The sequence below is a fragment of the Andrographis paniculata genome, unplaced genomic scaffold (genome assembly GCF_009805555.1).
Source record: "Andrographis paniculata isolate CXL003 unplaced genomic scaffold, ASM980555v1 Contig65END, whole genome shotgun sequence".
NCBI lineage: Eukaryota > Viridiplantae > Streptophyta > Magnoliopsida > Lamiales > Acanthaceae > Andrographis > Andrographis paniculata.
The window spans coordinates 4,432,939-4,454,911 of NW_026137601.1; the positions used below are offsets into that span (position 1 = coordinate 4,432,939).

A 21,973-nucleotide genomic window follows, 5' to 3' on the forward strand; every position below is an offset into this window, starting at 1 on the left:
CTTTAGCTTATTGGTTTCAAATATAATTTCATAGAGCAATCGAATAAATTATATTATAAAAATTAACATTGTTAAGTGAGTACTATCGTAACTTCTACAAAAATATAATAAATCTAAAATTGCCTCAAAAAATAATGTAAACCATTTTGTTATTTCATGCTACATATCATTCGCACAACTATTGGATTCAACAATTAGGATAAATTTAGTGAATCTAATTGAACTAATGGAAGCTTGCAAGTCTTTCATTGTTTATGGCTAATATATTAATATGTTGAATGGATAATATAATTATGATGCATATATATTTAGAATATGATGTTAAGAAGATAGGGATGTAATTAAAATTCGTCAACAAGTTACTTTTGCGATCGATGGAAAAAAATTATTGCATTATGTAATTTCTAAAATATTATCTTTGTCCACAACACACAAGAACTGACCGGAACATACATCATTTTACTCTATTTTGTTCTACGCTCTGTCTTTTCCACAATTTATTTTCTTCAATGGACGTCGGTGAAAGAAGGTGGGGATATCTTCTTTTTTTGTTTTTTTTTTATAGACAATTAAAAAAAAAAAAATCAAACATAATTATAGCTAACAAAAGGAGAGGGAGTATTTCTTATTCTATGAAAATTATAACTAACTATCAATTGATATATAACAAAATTTAGGGAGTATTTCTTATTCTATTAAAATTATAACTAACTATCAATTGATATATAAAAAAATTTATATTTATTATATAGTCGTATTTAATTGAACCTACATTGGAGTAAATTTAGGTTTGTTTGGTTTGTGTTTCAACGTTAATTTTTATTTATATTTTAGTTCAAGTAGTATTTTGATACTATATTTATGAATAAAAATAGTATATTTTCTCAATTCTAATTCAATATATTATTTTCTATTATAGTAGATTAAATAATAATATTATTTTATTTATTAATAAAACATAACTTTGATATTATATATATATTGAATTAAGATAATCCATTACTGAAGTTGTGATTCTTCCGTAATGTATTTCTCGTTTTATACGAACTTTTCTTTCAAGTAATAATTTTAAATTCAAAATATTTGTCAAACTATGTACTGCTATAGAGAAATCGAGAAACATTCATAACACGCTCTACCATATTTTTCCAATGGAAATATGATTTTAAAAACTCCTCATTTATATCCTTCTAAGCATTTTTTTGCCATTTCATGAAGTTTAGTCACCGCTTCTTCTTTAGTCCCAGTATTATCTTTCACGAAGGTATCGATGCCCATCACAACTTGACCTCTTTCCTTCTCAACCTAATACAACATAGGGTAAACTGTTTTTTTTAGTTCCGTAACTGGACCCCCTTATCATTTTAGTCCTGTAAGTAGAGCCTGTCGCAAACTAGTCCCATAAGTGAGAAGTTTTCGCTGTTTTAGTTCTCCGGCGCCGGAGATGCTCGCGTGGCTCGCCGGAGGTGATGTGTCCGCCAGGTGTCGCTGACCTGGCGGACACGTGGATTTTTTTATTTTCTTAAATTTTTTATAAAACTTGTTTTTTTTAATTTTATTTGTAATTTTTTATTTGGTCCAATTAAAAAAATTTTAAAAAATTAATAAAAATGAAAAAAAATCCACGTGTCAGCCAGGTGTCGCTGACCTGGCGGACACGTCACCTCCGGCGTGCCACGCGGGCGTCTCCGGCGGCGGAGGACTAAAACAACGAATTTTTTCACTTATGGGACTAGTTTGCAAATAGGCTCTACTTACGGGACTAAAATGATAAAGGGGTCCAGTTACGAGACTAAAAAAACAGTTTACCCTACAATATATATGTTAACAAATAATCAAATTAATGTATTTAGACATATTGGCATAATATAACTTTTCACTTGTACCTTCTAACTAGTGATATCATCCATGAGCCAGCAATTGATACCGCTAGCAACAATCATATTAGGTTTCTGGTGTAGGTACTCAAATACCTTCTCTGTCACAGATTTCATTCCCAACAGTGACACCATGGTGTGATAAAAATAGGTGTAAGTAATATGAAAGTTGCTAAGATAGTCCTCAAAGGTTGGATATATTCCTTGCATAGTTGCATGAACCACTCGCCTCAATATAATATTCCTTCTGTTTTGTTAAATTTATTTTCACATTCTTTTTTCTCCATCCGTAAATTTACCCTATTATTATATTTGAAAAAGTCAAAAAGTCAATATTAATTATTATCCTTCATTCAATACTTATTTATAATAAATATCACTAAATTTATTACACTGTCTCTCTATTATGTTTAAATTGTAGTTAAATTTTCAAAAATAATCCCAACTACATTTTTACTTTTTCTAACTTTTCAATGAAATATTTATTTTTCTTAATCCGCGTGCCGAGCCAAAAGGGCTAAATTTTCCGGACAGAGGGAGTAGCTTCTTACCAATTATGTGTGCTACATTTAAGTTATTATATATATGTCAAATTAATTAAAACATTATATACCAAGGAATTGTAAGATAAAGAGACAATTAAGTGTAATATCATCATAAAACATCGAAGGCGAATTTTATTGATTAGAATCTTCCTTCACTGCTTAGCTCATCTTCAAATTCTTGACAGAGCTCTCGAATAGTTTTATAGAATTCTCTCATGTAATTTGGGAGTTCATCAATCTCCCCAATATCCCATTCACTTAATAAAACAATAATTAACTTTAAAGAATTAATTCAAATGAACTGGTAAGTAATATCTCCCTTCCTTTCTCTCTCACAAACACATGATTTAGAATTTTACCTTTCTATTGCTTTTGCGAAAGCTTGTAGCTCTTCAAGCGTGCCATAAGCATCATACGTATCATCTGTTATTGATATAATGATCATAAGTTTTGTAAGCATAACATGTCCGCGCGAATATTTGGGTTCGTAGTACACTCCTGCGGCCCAAAAATAGCATTCAACCAATCTGTCCTTGGCATATTTTGTTTTGGTATTAGATTCAGTTCTTTCCACCACCTACACCGACAAATATGAGTAAACATGGTTTGAGAGTTTATTCATGAGTAAAGATGCAAATAATTGATCAGTTTACCGTGACAATTCCTGACTCTTTTTCTTGTGTAATATTTGAAGTAAATTATAGTCGAATTTGGCTAAGTTCAACAAAGACTCATTTCGGTGTTCAACCTCCTCTTCATAGATGGAGATGAAGAATCGTGCTTCGATTCTTGGGCAGCCCAAGTGTAGGACTTGAACTAATGAGTGCTCGACTTGTTTCTTGAGGGGTGATTGATCGAGACTTCGATTAACATTTTTTAAACTGGTCCTAGTATAAACATGTGCTAAATCTAATATACTTTCTTCATGTATTCTCAGACGTGTTGCTTCATACAAGCCTAACAAACCCCTTACATCATTCTTAATCGACTCTTGGTATTTTCCATTACCGTTCATCCATTTCTGAAAAATATCTGCGCATTCAAATCAAATTAAACACTTGGAATTATGGTGATATTTAATTCTAACCCAACATATATACATACCGCAAGATATATAATACCCACGATGCCTGAGTATCCGAAATGAAGAGCAGCTGTGAAGAGATCACAGTATTTGTCGGTATCGAGGAGGTCATAAATTTCTCTTAATTTGTCTGAAATCTTATTTTTGAAATGATATGCTATGCCTAGGCATTCGACCGTATCAATGAGATTCATAGAATCCATCATTCTCATTCTAGATCTGCTGTTTGACTCCTCATTTTATTCTTCAACATCTTAATCTCGTTGGTATATTCTTTCATATTCTACGCCCAAAAATAACAAATAATAATAGAAAAACACCCTTAATTATACATTATAACAAATTCACAAGCCTAAATACAATTGAATTTTCCATGTTAATAATAATAATAAATACTTTGCTATCTTCCTTTTTCTTTTAAGAAATTTAGTTACACAGAAAGTAAATGAATTTAAAATAAGTTCTATATGTAAAAGTAATACTTTAGGTTTTATTATAAATTTTGTAATACATTTTAACTATCAAAATATAAAAGTGTAGCGTATTTTGTTCAGTTCCTTGCTCAATGGATTTCAGCAACATATCATGTATAAACTTTATTAATCTATTTCATGTTTATTTTGAAACTCATACAAAATTTTATGTTCTTGAACTGTTTATTTTTTATGTATAATTGTGATCATTTCATATTAGGTTTTTCTCTATAGGATTTAATTCTTAAACGTGTATTGTTTTTTTAATTTAGTTTCAATTTTTTTCCTTCAATAGTAGGTCGGGTGATAAAATAATGTAAGTGGCCTAACTGTTCCAAATTTGTTGGGACCATAAATTATACTGCCTCCGTCGGCCAAATTTATTCTCACTTTTCTTTTTAGTCTGTCCATTAAATTTATCTCATTACTAATTTTGGCAAAGTCAACAAATTAATGTTTAATTATTACCCTTGTTTACAAAAAATACCACTAACTTTATTCCATTCACTTTCTTTATTTACTTGATTTTTTAACTAAATTTCCAAAAATAGTCTCAACTACCTATCACTTTTTCAATAAAATATTCATTTTTTTTAATTCACGTGCCGAGCCCAAATGGACTAATTTTAATGGACGGAGGAGGGAGTATATACAATGGAGAAATACAACTTTGTATGTATGAGATTGTTCAGTGGTTATGGAATATGATAAAAGAATGAGCAGATCGATATAAGTACGAGATAAAATAAATGACACACAATGTTTGTTTAAGAAAATTAAATTACACCAACAAACATAAAAAAAAAATGTCTTTTCTGCAATTTTCATTGCACATTACCCAAAAAATTTCTTGTTATACTGCAGTAATTACACAAACAAACCACATGTCCAATTGAGAGTAAATGTCCTTATGGGCTAGTTATCTTCTCAATTGGAAGTTCTTTTCTTTTTTTTTTCAAATAAGTTTTTGAGAACAATTAAAACATTAGAACATTATCAAGATATGAAGAAATAAATAGAATGACTCACTTGGAATGATACACAATATTTTCTCTCACTAAAATATATTTTTCAATTTTCCACACTACACACGTTCAAACAAGGATGGTTTTGTTGAAGTGTTTGGATTCTTGTTTCAAAGTCATAAATAGATCTGCAATACTACAAATTATTATTTGTCTTTCTCAAATTATCAGACAACATTTGACTGTGGGAAACATGACAGGTTTGAGAAGTTTAAGGCTCAAATTATTTTATGCAAAAATCACAACACTCTCAAATATATTAAAAAAAATAATAATAGTAATAATTGACAATAAAAATATATTTTTTATTTGTATCTTTATAAAGCTCTGACAATAGTATTATATATATATATATATTTCTAATTATCTATCATTAAATCTTTGTATTATAGAAATTTAAAATTTATCATGTATTTCTCATATACTTTTCATAAAAATATTCTTTTTTTTCCCTTATTTACCCCACAATTTCTTTCTATAAAAGTATATATATAAATAGTGTAAACATACTTCTTTATCGTTTATCTATGACTAAAGCCAATTAGGTACAAGAATCATTCAAAATCTATCAAATGTTGATATAGGGTTTCCGTGTATCTCCTTTCAAAAAACACAAACACGTATAAAGATATATATAGATATAATATGCATAAATATAGTATGAATGGAACTGAAGCATATGCAATTTTTAGGTTCTTAGTTATTGTTTTATCTTATTATATTTCAAAAGTCATAAGTAGCAGGGGCTAAATTGAATAATAACTAGTCGTAATTACATATGATGATTCAATTCAGCCCCTACATATACGTACTAATTAATCTGATCGATGTCTTGATTAATCTTTGTATTTATCGTTTCAAACATACAATAAAGTAAAAATACTGATTGGACAATATAATTGTGAAAACTCTTATCATTGAGATCCTCGAATATAAATATACACATACATATTGAATTTGATCCAACCCTAGCGTAGAGGCCATGACATTTTATTTTTTTAACTTATATTTACAGTAGTAACAATTTATTATCATCGATCCAAGTCCTAACAAAATACATGAGTACTTCCAACAATTAAACAAAAAAATTTATATATATTTTAACAAAATAATAAAACTTTGGAATCATAGTAATGAAACAACATAATGTAAAAAATAAAAATGTAATCATAATAAGAGAAGAAGTAAAGAAATATCTCTCTAATAATTTTGAAGTCGATAACAAATTGTTGTGGTTGAAGATGAAGAGCATTTCACTAAAAATGTAAATAAAGAATTACAAAGCTTCAAAGAGGAAATATAAAATCCCTTCGGATGCAAAATGAGTTCTTTCTGATCATTTCTTAGTAATACATTATTCCCTCTTTGTTCAGACATAAAACTATTCTTTCGAACAATAAGTTTAAATTCAAAATATTTTTCAAACTATGTACTTCTACTGAGAAAATACTAGAAAAAAATATATAAAACACACCTACATAAATATATAACAAATTTACAACAGGTATTCAATTCAAATATACAATAAACATCTCGTCTCATTTTCAACAAACAACATTTAAATATATATATATATATATGCTTCTCTCAAACAGAAGATAACTTATAAGTTGTGAACCGAAACACGCCATGAAAGATGGAAACATAACCCTTGTGAAGTCCAAGAATCAAAATGTACCTAAAAATTTAAATCTTGTTATAGAATTGAAGTCTCAATGGAAGCAAAAATATAGGGATCCTAAGAAACATGCAGTAAATAATATATAGAAATGGTGACATTACCTTAACCTAGATGACTTATAGTAACGAGAGGATGAGATGCCTAATATTTTATTGGATCGACGAACAAGGCAATGATGTGAGGTTTCACGTTCTTTTCTGGTTTGGTGTATCCATCATGATCATTCTTGTAAGCCACATCCATTATTCGAGAAATATTCATAATACGCTTTACCACATCTTTCCAATGAAAATATGATTTCAAAAATTCCTCATTGATATCCTTCCAAGCATTTTCCGCTATTTCATGAAGTTTAGCCACCGCTTCTTCTTTGGTAGCATTATTATCTTTCATGAAGCAATCGATGCCCGTCACAACTTGACCTCTTTCCTTCTCAACCTAATACGATATATATGTTAACAAAAAATCAGAATAATTTATTTAGACATGTTGGCATAGTATAACTTTTCACTTGTACCTCGTAGCTAGTGATATCATCTATGAGCCGGCAATTGATGCCGCTAGCAACAATCATTTTAGGTTTCTGGTGCAGGTACTCAAATTCCTTCTCTGTTAGAGATTTCATTCCCAACAACGACACCATGTGTGTGATAAAAATAGGTGCAAGTTATATGACCGTTGCTAAGATAGTCCTCAAAGGTTGGATATATTCCTTGCATGAACCACTTGGCCTCAGTATAGTAGTTTCTTACCAATTCCTTGTGCTACATTGAAGTTATTACATATATGTCAAATTTAATTGAAACATTTTATACCAAGGAATCGTAAGAAAAAGAGGAAATTAAGTGCGATATCATCATACAGCATCGATGGCGTATTTTATTGCGTAGGACCTTCCTTCACTGCTTAGCTCATCTTCAAATTCTTGATAGAGCTCTAGAGTAGTTTTATAGAATTCTCTCATGTAATTTGGGAGTTTAACAATCTCCCCAATATCCCATCTAATGAATAAAACAATAATTAATTTTAAAAAACTTAAATGAAATGAACTAGTAAGTAGTATCTCCCTTCCATTCTCTCTCACAAACACATGATTCAGAATTTTACCTTTCTATTGCTTTTGTGAAAGCTTGTAGCTCTTCAAGCGTGCCATAAGCATCATACGTATCATCTGTTATTGATATAATGATCATAAGTTTTGTAAGCATAATACGTCCGCGCGAATATTCGGGTTCATAGTACACTCCTGCAGCCCAAAAATAGCATTCAACTAATCTGTCCTTGGCATATTTGTGTTTTGATATTAGATTCAATTCTTTCCACCACCTACACCGAAAAATACGAGTAACATAGTTTGAGAGTTTATTCATAGTAAAAATGCAAATAATTGATAAGTTTACCGTGACAATTCTTGAAGCTCTTTCTTGTGTAATATTTGAAGTAAATTATAGTCAAATTTGGCCAAGTTTAACAATGACTCATTCCGGTGTTCAACCTCCTCTTCATAGATGGAGATGAAGAATCGTGCTTCGATTCTTGGACAGCCCAAGTGTAGGGCTTGCACTAACGCGTGCTCGACTTGTTTCTCTAGGGGTGATTGATGGAGACTTTGTTCCACATTTTTTAAACCGGTCCTAGTATAAACATGTGCATAATCTAATATGCTTTCTCCATGTATTCTCAGATGTGTTGCTTCATACAAGGCTAACAAACCCCTTATATCATTCTTAATGGACTCCTGGAATTTTCCATTACCATCCAACCATTTGAGAAAAATATCTGCGCATTCAAATTAAATTAAATAGCTGGAATTATGGTGATATTTAATTCTAACCCAACATATATACATACCGCAAGATATATGATACCCATGCTGCCTGAGTATCCGAAAATGAAGAGCAGTTGTGTAGAGATCACAATATTTGTCGGTATCGAGGAGGTCATAAATTTCTCGTAATTTCTCTGAAATTTCATTTTCAAAATGATATGCTATGCCTAGGCGTTCGAGTGTATCAATGAGATTCATAGCATCCATCATTCCCATATCTTGATCTGTTATTTGATTCCTCACTGTATTCTTCAACATCTTAACCTCGTTGGCATATTCTTTCATAATCTATGCCCAAAAATAATGATTAATAATAAAAGACCCATTGATTATACTTTATAACAAATTCACAAGCCTAAATACAATAAAAAATTTCATGTCAATAATAATAATAAACAAGTTGCTATTTTCCCTTTTTGTTTGAGAAACTGACTTAAACAAAAAGAAAATGAATTTAAAATAAGTTGTAAATGTTAAAGTATAGTTTAGGTTTTATTATAAATTTTGTATTACATTTTATTATAAAATGAATTTTATATAATTGTGATCATTTCATCTAAGGTTTTGCTCTATAGGATTTAATTCTCAAACGTGTATCCTTTTGGAATTTAGTTTCAATTTTTTTTCTTTTAATAGTACTTTGAAGCTGATATTTTGTGAATTATAGATTATAATAATGATTGTATAGGAAAAAAGCTAATAATAATGATTGTATAACAGATTTAGGATTTTAAAGTTCAGGACTTTTTTATACTAGTTTTGAGTTTATTCTTAGTAAAGTTAAAGCTTTGATGAACTACAAATCAAGCAAATGATACTTGATTTCTTACTACACTAAAATATATTAGCTCCGTCCGGCTCTAAGTGTCCCATTTACTTTTCCTTCTTAATATTTTTATATTAATTATTATATGAAAATATAATACAAAAAAAAAAAAAACTGTAAAAATACTTGTATTAATGTCTTATAATACTAATAAAAGGACATTTGTACAAAAAAAAAAAATTATATAAATATGAAGATATTTTTAATGTTAAATATAATGACAGAAAATGTAAATGAGGCCTTTAGAGACGGACTGTGAGGGAGTAATGAGTTACAATCGCGCTCTTTATTTACAAAATATATCACAAGCATGTCATGGATATATGGTGTGAATATACATATAAAGTTATTCACTTTGTATATATGTAGTAAATTTTGTTTTAAAGCAAAATTCCTCATAAAATTCTTTATGGTTTAAATGGCCTACATTCATTGTATAACTTTTTCATGTATTTTCAAAAAACATTGAAAAAAAAATTCCAAACTTTAGTAGTCGAACAACAATAGTTTCTGCCAATAGTCGTCACGTGAAGAGGCAAATGATATACTGTTATAAAATATGTTGTTTATTTCAATGTAATATGGTTTACAGAATATATTATTATGGTGTCGCTCCAACGCAAATATTGAGTAAGTAAATTACTTGTTTTCCTACTTTTTTTTTTATGTAGAATTTGACTGAATAAATATACTATATATTTTTGAGGGATTTAAATAATTAAAAAATAATAGATATAATTTAATTTGGAGACTTTTTCAACTGTCCATACTTTAGGAGGTTGATACTAAATTTAAGGGTAAATTAGTTTAGTTCAACATTTTCAAATTTGGATAAAATATGATACTCTTTAGCTTATTGGTTTCAAATATAATTTCATAGAGCAATCGAATAAATTATATTATAAAAATTAACATTGTTAAGTGAGTACTATCGTAACTTCTACAAAAATATAATAAAATCTAAAATTGCCTCAAAAAATAATGTAAACCATTTTGTTATTTCATGCTACATATCATTCGCACAACTATTGGATTCAACAATTAGGATAAATTTAGTGAATCTAATTGAACTAATGGAAGCTTGCAAGTCTTTCATTGTTTATGGCTAATATATTAATATGTTGAATGGATAATATAATTATGATGCATATATATTTAGAATATGATGTTAAGAAGATAGGGATGTAATTAAAATTCGTCAACAAGTTACTTTTGCGATCGATGGAAAAAAATTATTGCATTATGTAATTTCTAAAATATTATCTTTGTCCACAACACACAAGAACTGACCGGAACATACATCATTTTACTCTATTTTGTTCTACGCTCTGTCTTTTCCACAATTTATTTTCTTCAATGGACGTCGGTGAAAGAAGGTGGGGATATCTTCTTTTTTTGTTTTTTTTTTATAGACAATTAAAAAAAAAAAATCAAACATAATTATAGCTAACAAAAGGAGAGGGAGTATTTCTTATTCTATGAAAATTATAACTAACTATCAATTGATATATAACAAAATTTAGGGAGTATTTCTTATTCTATTAAAATTATAACTAACTATCAATTGATATATAAAAAAATTTATATTTATTATATAGTCGTATTTAATTGAACCTACATTGGAGTAAATTTAGGTTTGTTTGGTTTGTGTTTCAACGTTAATTTTTATTTATATTTTAGTTCAAGTAGTATTTTGATACTATATTTTATGAATAAAAATAGTATATTTTCTCAATTCTAATTCAATATATTATTTTCTATTATAGTAGATTAAATAATAATATTATTTTATTTATTAATAAAACATAACTTTGATATTATATATATTGAATTAAGATAATCCATTACTGAAGTTGTGATTCTTCCGTAATGTATTTCTCGTTTTATACGAACTTTTCTTTCAAGTAATAATTTTAAATTCAAAATATTTGTCAAACTATGTACTGCTATAGAGAAATCGAGAAACATTCATAACACGCTCTACCATATTTTTCCAATGGAAATATGATTTTAAAAACTCCTCATTTATATCCTTCTAAGCATTTTTTTGCCATTTCATGAAGTTTAGTCACCGCTTCTTCTTTAGTCCCAGTATTATCTTTCACGAAGGTATCGATGCCCATCACAACTTGACCTCTTTCCTTCTCAACCTAATACAACATAGGGTAAACTGTTTTTTTTAGTTCCGTAACTGGACCCCCTTATCATTTTAGTCCTGTAAGTAGAGCCTGTCGCAAACTAGTCCCACAAGTGAGAAGTTTTCGCTGTTTTAGTTCTCCGGCGCCGGAGATGCTCGCGTGGCTCGCCGGAGGTGATGTGTCCGCCAGGTGTCGCTGACCTGGCGGACACGTGGATTTTTTTATTTTCTTAAATTTTTTATAAAACTTGTTTTTTTAATTTTATTTGTAATTTTTTATTTGGTCCAATTAAAAAAATTTTAAAAAATTAATAAAAATGAAAAAAAATCCACGTGTCAGCCAGGTGTCGCTGACCTGGCGGACACGTCACCTCCGGCGTGCCACGCGGGCGTCTCCGGCGGCGGAGGACTAAAACAACGAAATTTTTTCACTTATGGGACTAGTTTGCAAATAGGCTCTACTTACGGGACTAAAATGATAAAGGGGTCCAGTTACGAGACTAAAAAAACAGTTTACCCTACAATATATATGTTAACAAATAATCAAATTAATGTATTTAGACATATTGGCATAATATAACTTTTCACTTGTACCTTCTAACTAGTGATATCATCCATGAGCCAGCAATTGATACCGCTAGCAACAATCATATTAGGTTTCTGGTGTAGGTACTCAAATACCTTCTCTGTCACAGATTTCATTCCCAACAGTGACACCATGGTGTGATAAAAATAGGTGTAAGTAATATGAAAGTTGCTAAGATAGTCCTCAAAGGTTGGATATATTCCTTGCATAGTTGCATGAACCACTCGCCTCAATATAATATTCCTTCTGTTTTGTTAAATTTATTTTCACATTCTTTTTTCTCCATCCGTAAATTTACCCTATTATTATATTTGAAAAAGTCAAAAAGTCAATATTAATTATTATCCTTCATTCAATACTTATTTATAATAAATATCACTAAATTTATTACACTGTCTCTCTATTATGTTTAAATTGTAGTTAAATTTTCAAAAATAATCCCAACTACATTTTTACTTTTTCTAACTTTTCAATGAAATATTTATTTTTCTTAATCCGCGTGCCGAGCCCAAAAGGGCTAAATTTTCCGGACAGAGGGAGTAGCTTCTTACCAATTATGTGTGCTACATTTAAGTTATTATATATATGTCAAATTTAATTAAAACATTATATACCAAGGAATTGTAAGATAAAGAGACAATTAAGTGTAATATCATCATAAAACATCGAAGGCGAATTTTATTGATTAGAATCTTCCTTCACTGCTTAGCTCATCTTCAAATTCTTGACAGAGCTCTCGAATAGTTTTATAGAATTCTCTCATGTAATTTGGGAGTTCATCAATCTCCCCAATATCCCATTCACTTAATAAAACAATAATTAACTTTAAAGAATTAATTCAAATGAACTGGTAAGTAATATCTCCCTTCCTTTCTCTCTCACAAACACATGATTTAGAATTTTACCTTTCTATTGCTTTTGCGAAAGCTTGTAGCTCTTCAAGCGTGCCATAAGCATCATACGTATCATCTGTTATTGATATAATGATCATAAGTTTTGTAAGCATAACATGTCCGCGCGAATATTTGGGTTCGTAGTACACTCCTGCGGCCCAAAAATAGCATTCAACCAATCTGTCCTTGGCATATTTTGTTTTGGTATTAGATTCAGTTCTTTCCACCACCTACACCGACAAATATGAGTAAACATGGTTTGAGAGTTTATTCATGAGTAAAGATGCAAATAATTGATCAGTTTACCGTGACAATTCCTGACTCTTTTTCTTGTGTAATATTTGAAGTAAATTATAGTCGAATTTGGCTAAGTTCAACAAAGACTCATTTCGGTGTTCAACCTCCTCTTCATAGATGGAGATGAAGAATCGTGCTTCGATTCTTGGGCAGCCCAAGTGTAGGACTTGAACTAATGAGTGCTCGACTTGTTTCTTGAGGGGTGATTGATCGAGACTTCGATTAACATTTTTTAAACTGGTCCTAGTATAAACATGTGCTAAATCTAATATACTTTCTTCATGTATTCTCAGACGTGTTGCTTCATACAAGCCTAACAAACCCCTTACATCATTCTTAATCGACTCTTGGTATTTTCCATTACCGTTCATCCATTTCTGAAAAATATCTGCGCATTCAAATCAAATTAAACACTTGGAATTATGGTGATATTTAATTCTAACCCAACATATATACATACCGCAAGATATATAATACCCACGATGCCTGAGTATCCGAAATGAAGAGCAGCTGTGAAGAGATCACAGTATTTGTCGGTATCGAGGAGGTCATAAATTTCTCTTAATTTGTCTGAAATCTTATTTTTGAAATGATATGCTATGCCTAGGCATTCGACCGTATCAATGAGATTCATAGAATCCATCATTCTCATTCTAGATCTGCTGTTTGACTCCTCATTTTATTCTTCAACATCTTAATCTCGTTGGTATATTCTTTCATATTCTACGCCCAAAAATAACAAATAATAATAGAAAAACACCCTTAATTATACATTATAACAAATTCACAAGCCTAAATACAATTGAATTTTCCATGTTAATAATAATAATAATAAATACTTTGCTATCTTCCTTTTTCTTTTAAGAAATTTAGTTACACAGAAAGTAAATGAATTTAAAATAAGTTCTATATGTAAAAGTAATACTTTAGGTTTTATTATAAATTTTGTAATACATTTTAACTATCAAAATATAAAAGTGTAGCGTATTTTGTTCAGTTCCTTGCTCAATGGATTTCAGCAACATATCATGTATAAACTTTATTAATCTACTTCATGTTTATTTTGAAACTCATACAAAATTTTATGTTCTTGAACTGTTTATTTTTTATGTATAATTGTGATCATTTCATATTAGGTTTTTCTCTATAGGATTTAATTCTTAAACGTGTATTGTTTTTTTAATTTAGTTTCAATTTTTTTCCTTCAATAGTAGGTCGGGTGATAAAATAATGTAAGTGGCCTAACTGTTCCAAATTTGTTGGGACCATAAATTATACTCGCTCCGTCGGCCAAATTTATTCTCACTTTTCTTTTTAGTCTGTCCATTAAATTTATCTCATTACTAATTTTGGCAAAGTCAACAAATTAATGTTTAATTATTACCCTTGTTTACAAAAAATACCACTAACTTTATTCCATTCACTTTCTTTATTTACCTGATTTTTTAACTAAATTTCCAAAAATAGTCTCAACTACCTATCACTTTTTCAATAAAATATTCATTTTTTTTAATTCACGTGCCGAGCCCAAATGGACTAATTTTAATGGACGGAGGGAGTATTTATACAATGGAGAAATACAACTTTGTATGTATGATTGTTCAGTGGTTATGGAATATGATAAAAGAATGAGCAGATCGATATAAGTACGAGATAAAATAAATGACACACAATGTTTGTTTAAGAAAATTAAATTACACCAACAAACATAAAAAAAAATGTCTTTTCTGCAATTTTCATTGCACATTACCCAAAAAATTTCTTGTTATACTGCAGTAATTACACAAACAAACCACATGTCCAATTGAGAGTAAATGTCCTTATGGGCTAGTTATCTTCTCAATTGGAAGTTCTTTTCTTTTTTTTTCAAATAAGTTTTTGAGAACAATTAAAACATTAGAACATTATCAAGATATGAAGAAATAGAATGACTCACTTGGAATGATACACAATATTTTCTCTCACTAAAATATATTTTTCAATTTTCCACACTACACACGTTCAAACAAGGATGGTTTTGTTGAAGTGTTTGGATTCTTGTTTCAAAGTCATAAATAGATCTGCAATACTACAAATTATTATTTTGTCTTTCTCAAATTATCAGACAACATTTGACTGTGGGAAACATGACAGGTTTGAGAAGTTTAAGGCTCAAATTATTTTATGCAAAAATCACAACACTCTCAAATATATTAAAAAAAATAATAATAGTAATAATTGACAATAAAAATATATTTTTTATTTGTATCTTTATAAAGCTCTGACAATAGTATTATATATATATATTTCTAATTATCTATCATTAAATCTTTGTATTATAGAAATTTAAAATTTATCATGTATTTCTCATATACTTTTCATAAAAATATTCTTTTTTTTCCCTTATTTACCCCACAATTTCTTTCTATAAAAGTATATATATAAATAGTGTAAACATACTTCTTTATCGTTTATCTATGACCTAAAGCCAATTAGGTACAAGAATCATTCAAAATCTATCAAATGTTGATATAGGGTTTCCGTGTATCTCCTTTCAAACAAACACACACGTATAAAGATATATATAGATATAATATGCATAAATATAGTATGAATGGAACTGAAGCATATGCAATTTTTAGGTTCTTAGTTATTGTTTTATCTTATTATATTTCAAAAGTCATAAGTAGCAGGGGCTAAATTGAATAATAACTAGTCGTAATTACATATGATGATTCAATTCAGCCCCTACATATACGTACTAATTAATCTGATCGATGTCTTGATTAATCTTTGTATTTATCGTTTCAAACATACAATAAAGTCAAAAATACTGATTGGACAATATAATTGTGAAAACTCTTATCATTGAGATCCTCGAATATAAATATACACATACATATTGAATTTGATCCAACTAAAAAAAAAAGCCGTAGAGGCTGCCATGACATTTTATTTTTTTAACTTATATTTACAGTAGTAACAATTTATTATCATCGATCCAAGTCCTAACAAAATACATGAGTACTTCCAACAATTAAACAAAAAAATTTATATATATTTTAACAAAATAATAAAACTTTGGAATCATAGTAATGAAACAACATAATGTAAAAAATAAAAATGTAATCATAATAAGAGAAGAAGTAAAGAAATATCTCTCTAATAATTTTGAAGTCGATAACAAATTGTTGTGGTTGAAGATGAAGAGCATTTCACTAAAAATGTAAATAAAGAATTACAAAGCTTCAAAGAGGAAATATAAAATCCCTTCGGATGCAAAATGAGTTCTTTCTGATCATTTCTTAGTAATACATTATTCCCTCTTTGTTCAGACATAAAACTATTCTTTCGAACAATAAGTTTAAATTCAAAATATTTTTCAAACTATGTACTTCTACTGAGAAAATACTAGAAAAAAATATATAAAACACACCTACATAAATATATAACAAATTTACAACAGGTATTCAATTCAAATATACAATAAACATCTCGTCTCATTTTCAACAAACAACATTTAAATATATATATATATATGCTTCTCTCAAACAGAAGATAACTTATAAGTTGTGAACCGAAACACGCCATGAAAGATGGAAACATAACCCTTGTGAAGTCCAAGAATCAAAATGTACCTAAAAATTTAAATCTTGTTATAGAATTGAAGTCTCAATGGAAGCAAAAATATAGGGATCCTAAGAAACATGCAGTAAATAATATATAGAAATGGTGACATTACCTTAACCTAGATGACTTATAGTAACGAGAGGATGAGATGCCTAATATTTTATTGGATCGACGAACAAGGCAATGATGTGAGGTTTCACGTTCTTTTCTGGTTTGGTGTATCCATCATGATCATTCTTGTAAGCCACATCCATTATTCGAGAAATATTCATAATACGCTTTACCACATCTTTCCAATGAAAATATGATTTCAAAAATTCCTCATTGATATCCTTCCAAGCATTTTCCGCTATTTCATGAAGTTTAGCCACCGCTTCTTCTTTGGTAGCATTATTATCTTTCATGAAGCAATCGATGCCCGTCACAACTTGACCTCTTTCCTTCTCAACCTAATACGATATATATGTTAACAAAAAATCAGAATAATTTATTTAGACATGTTGGCATAGTATAACTTTTCACTTGTACCTCGTAGCTAGTGATATCATCTATGAGCCGGCAATTGATGCCGCTAGCAACAATCATTTTAGGTTTCTGGTGCAGGTACTCAAATTCCTTCTCTGTTAGAGATTTCATTCCCAACAACGACACCATGGTGTGATAAAAATAGGTGCAAGTTATATGACCGTTGCTAAGATAGTCCTCAAAGGTTGGATATATTCCTTGCATGAACCACTTGGCCTCAGTATAGTAGTTTCTTACCAATTCCTTGTGCTACATTGAAGTTATTACATATATGTCAAATTTAATTGAAACATTTTATACCAAGGAATCGTAAGAAAAAGAGGAAATTAAGTGCGATATCATCATACAGCATCGATGGCGTATTTTATTGCGTAGGACCTTCCTTCACTGCTTAGCTCATCTTCAAATTCTTGATAGAGCTCTAGAGTAGTTTTATAGAATTCTCTCATGTAATTTGGGAGTTTAACAATCTCCCCAATATCCCATCTAATGAATAAAACAATAATTAATTTTAAAAAACTTAAATGAAATGAACTAGTAAGTAGTATCTCCCTTCCATTCTCTCTCACAAACACATGATTCAGAATTTTACCTTTCTATTGCTTTTGTGAAAGCTTGTAGCTCTTCAAGCGTGCCATAAGCATCATACGTATCATCTGTTATTGATATAATGATCATAAGTTTTGTAAGCATAATACGTCCGCGCGAATATTCGGGTTCATAGTACACTCCTGCAGCCCAAAAATAGCATTCAACTAATCTGTCCTTGGCATATTTGTGTTTTGATATTAGATTCAATTCTTTCCACCACCTACACCGAAAAATACGAGTAACATAGTTTGAGAGTTTATTCATAGTAAAAATGCAAATAATTGATAAGTTTACCGTGACAATTCTTGAAGCTCTTTCTTGTGTAATATTTGAAGTAAATTATAGTCAAATTTGGCCAAGTTTAACAATGACTCATTCCGGTGTTCAACCTCCTCTTCATAGATGGAGATGAAGAATCGTGCTTCGATTCTTGGACAGCCCAAGTGTAGGGCTTGCACTAACGCGTGCTCGACTTGTTTCTCTAGGGGTGATTGATGGAGACTTTGTTCCACATTTTTTAAACCGGTCCTAGTATAAACATGTGCATAATCTAATATGCTTTCTCCATGTATTCTCAGATGTGTTGCTTCATACAAGGCTAACAAACCCCTTATATCATTCTTAATGGACTCCTGGAATTTTCCATTACCATCCAACCATTTGAGAAAAATATCTGCGCATTCAAATTAAATTAAATAGCTGGAATTATGGTGATATTTAATTCTAACCCAACATATATACATACCGCAAGATATATGATACCCATGCTGCCTGAGTATCCGAAAATGAAGAGCAGTTGTGTAGAGATCACAATATTTGTCGGTATCGAGGAGGTCATAAATTTCTCGTAATTTCTCTGAAATTTCATTTTCAAAATGATATGCTATGCCTAGGCGTTCGAGTGTATCAATGAGATTCATAGCATCCATCATTCCCATATCTTGATCTGTTATTTGATTCCTCACTGTATTCTTCAACATCTTAACCTCGTTGGCATATTCTTTCATAATCTATGCCCAAAAATAATGATTAATAATAAAAGACCCATTGATTATACTTTATAACAAATTCACAAGCCTAAATACAATAAAAAATTTCATGTCAATAATAATAATAAACAAGTTGCTATTTTCCCTTTTTGTTTGAGAAACTGACTTAAACAAAAAGAAAATGAATTTAAAATAAGTTGTAAATGTTAAAGTATAGTTTAGGTTTTATTATAAATTTTGTATTACATTTTATTATAAAATGAATTTTATATAATTGTGATCATTTCATCTAAGGTTTTGCTCTATAGGATTTAATTCTCAAACGTGTATCCTTTTGGAATTTAGTTTCAATTTTTTTTTCTTTTAATAGTACTTTGAAGCTGATATTTTGTGAATTATAGATTATAATAATGATTGTATAGGAAAAAAGCTAATAATAATGATTGTATAACAGATTTAGGATTTTAAAGTTCAGGACTTTTTTATACTAGTTTTGAGTTTATTCTTAGTAAAGTTAAAGCTTTGATGAACTACAAATCAAGCAAATGATACTTGATTTCTTACTACACTAAAATATATTAGCTCCGTCCGGCTCTAAGTGTCCCATTTACTTTTCCTTCTTAATATTTTTATATTAATTATTATATGAAAATATAATACAAATTAAAAAAAAACTGTAAAAATACTTGTATTAATGTCTTATAATACTAATAAAAGGACATTTGTACAAAAAAAAAAAATTATATAAATATGAAGATATTTTTAATGTTAAATATAATGACAGAAAATGTAAATGAGGCCTTTAGAGACGGACTGTGAGGGAGTAATGAGTTACAATCGCGCTCTTTATTTACAAAATATATCACAAGCATGTCATGGATATATGGTGTGAATATACATATAAAGTTATTCACTTTGTATATATGTAGTAAATTTTGTTTTAAAGCAAAATTCCTCATAAAATTCTTTATGGTTTAAATGGCCTACGGACCATTACATTCATTGTATAACTTTTTCATGTATTTTCAAAAAACATTGAAAAAAAAATTCCAAACTTTAGTAGTCGAACAACAATAGTTTCTGCCAATCCATTAAGTTTAGATAGTTGGTGAATCTGTACAATACTTCCTTAAACACGATGGAAGGTTGCACATATTTTAAACTAATGATGGAAAAGACATTCAAAACAACATGTGAGTTACAAGAAATTTTATCATATTTTTATTATATAATTTTGTATGGTTGTATTTTTATCTTGTATTTTATCATATTTTATCTTTTGTCATGCCAAGTTCGAAGATCAAAACTTAATGAATGGAAGATTCAGAACTTAAAAAGCAAACATACAATAATTTGGAGAATTGAAATATAAAGACCGTGCATAATTATAGAATAATATGAAAATCGAGTATAGATTGAAAATAATTTTTTTTTTTTTTATTTTAGGAGACCATAGAAATTACCTGAGGGTCAAATTCGTAACGTAGGAATTGGTCACCCCACAAGGTAGAGGAGAAGTTGGTCACTGGACGAAGAACATCTTTTGTACTCATTCTTGAGACTTGTAATATACGATGATAACATGCAACATGGCTTCTATTTATAGATGAGTTATAGATTAAATACATGTATGCTTAATTAAAATATAAGATATTTCTTATTTTTAAAATAATATTTTGTTAATATTTAAATGATATTATTTTAGGTAAAAAATATTTTTGGTTTGATTGTATATCACATTATTCAATTTTAGTCATATTGAAAATCATAGAATAAAGATTAAAATCGATCATATATGTAAAATAAAATTTTCGATTATCGGAGATCATATAAATTAATATCCTAAGGATCATATCATAACCAACGAATTGGTCACACCATAACCATAAGGTAGGGAAGAAGTTGGTCAATGTAACAAAAATTTTTACGCAGACCGTGTACCATAGTAACAATTTATTATCATCAATGCAAGTTCTAACAAAATACAAGAGTATCTCCAGCAATTAAACAAAAAAGAAATTAAAATAATAATAACTTTGGATGCAAAATGTGTTCTTTCTAATTAGTAATACAATATTCCTTCTTTGGTCGGACATAAAACTTTACTCATTGCTAACAAGTTAATATCATCGTAACTTTTTTTAAGCATATTAAACAAAAATTATACTAATAAGAAAAAAGGATATTAGTTACAATTATCATGATACAATAGGAACATTAGTTTAATGAAACTTATCCCACTAATTAATTAAAAAAATATATGTAAATCTTACAATACATTGTAAAATTCAAAAAGAATCATACTTTATTATATTTGATTTATTATCCATAATCCAAAAAGATATCAACATTCACTACAAAAAAATAATATATTTGTAACGGAATTCCGTCCCTAAAGTTCACGTAGCTAACGTAATTTCATTCTTAATTTCATCTCTAATGTCATTAGTAACGCAAAAAGTAGATTTAAAAATAAATAAATAAATAAATAAAAACTGTTACAAAAATAATTTTTTCTTGTAGTGATTGAAAGAGATGTTAATGTTGATGCATACTGAAATGCTTTCTTTAGAGTGTACGATTAGGTTATAGGATTGATTGTGTCATTTAACAATAATAACATGTTTATTGAAAAGATTACTGACTAATATCTAATCACTTATCTTTGTCGTCCATATCCTATGATAATTTTTACCAAATTTATATTTATTAAATAATCATACTTTTTATTCTACAAAAAATATAACTAAATATAAATTGATATATAACTAAATTTATATTTATTATATAATTGTATATAATTAAACCTACCTTGGAGTACCTTTAGGTTAGTTTGGTTTATGTTTAAATTTTAATTTTTTATTTAAATTTTAGTTTAAGTAGTACTTTGATACCATATTTTATGAATAAAAAAATTATATTCTCTCGATCCTAACTCAATATATCATTAGTTTATTGTAGTAGATAAAATAATAATATTATTGTAGTGGTTAGTAGAAATATTTAA

At 28.9% G+C, this 21,973-nt stretch overlaps 1 protein-coding gene across 7 annotated transcripts; it reads right to left on the bottom strand.

Moving 5' to 3' along the window:
• Positions 1-1,074: 1,074 nt before the first annotated feature.
• On the bottom strand, positions 1,075-20,540 carry LOC127262649 (germacrene A synthase-like). Of its 7 annotated transcripts, none has more exons than XM_051291440.1 (8): positions 20,430-20,519; positions 18,723-18,987; positions 18,272-18,650; positions 17,979-18,197; positions 17,734-17,872; positions 17,390-17,635; positions 6,787-7,123; positions 6,258-6,682 (listed from the first exon to the last, which is right to left on the bottom strand). In XM_051291440.1, exons 1-7 carry the CDS (start codon positions 20,517-20,519, stop codon positions 6,827-6,829), a joined length of 1,635 nt encoding a protein of 544 aa, XP_051147397.1. In that variant the 3' UTR covers positions 6,258-6,682; positions 6,787-6,826. The 7 variants fall into 7 exon arrangements, with proteins under 7 accessions (XP_051147399.1, XP_051147401.1, XP_051147397.1 ...); XM_051291439.1 differs by lacking the exon at positions 6,787-7,123 and adding an exon at positions 16,974-17,310; XM_051291438.1 differs by lacking the exons at positions 6,258-6,682; positions 6,787-7,123 and adding exons at positions 16,446-16,869; positions 16,974-17,310 and having other exon boundaries at positions 20,430-20,540.
• Positions 20,541-21,973: the final 1,433 nt, after the last annotated feature.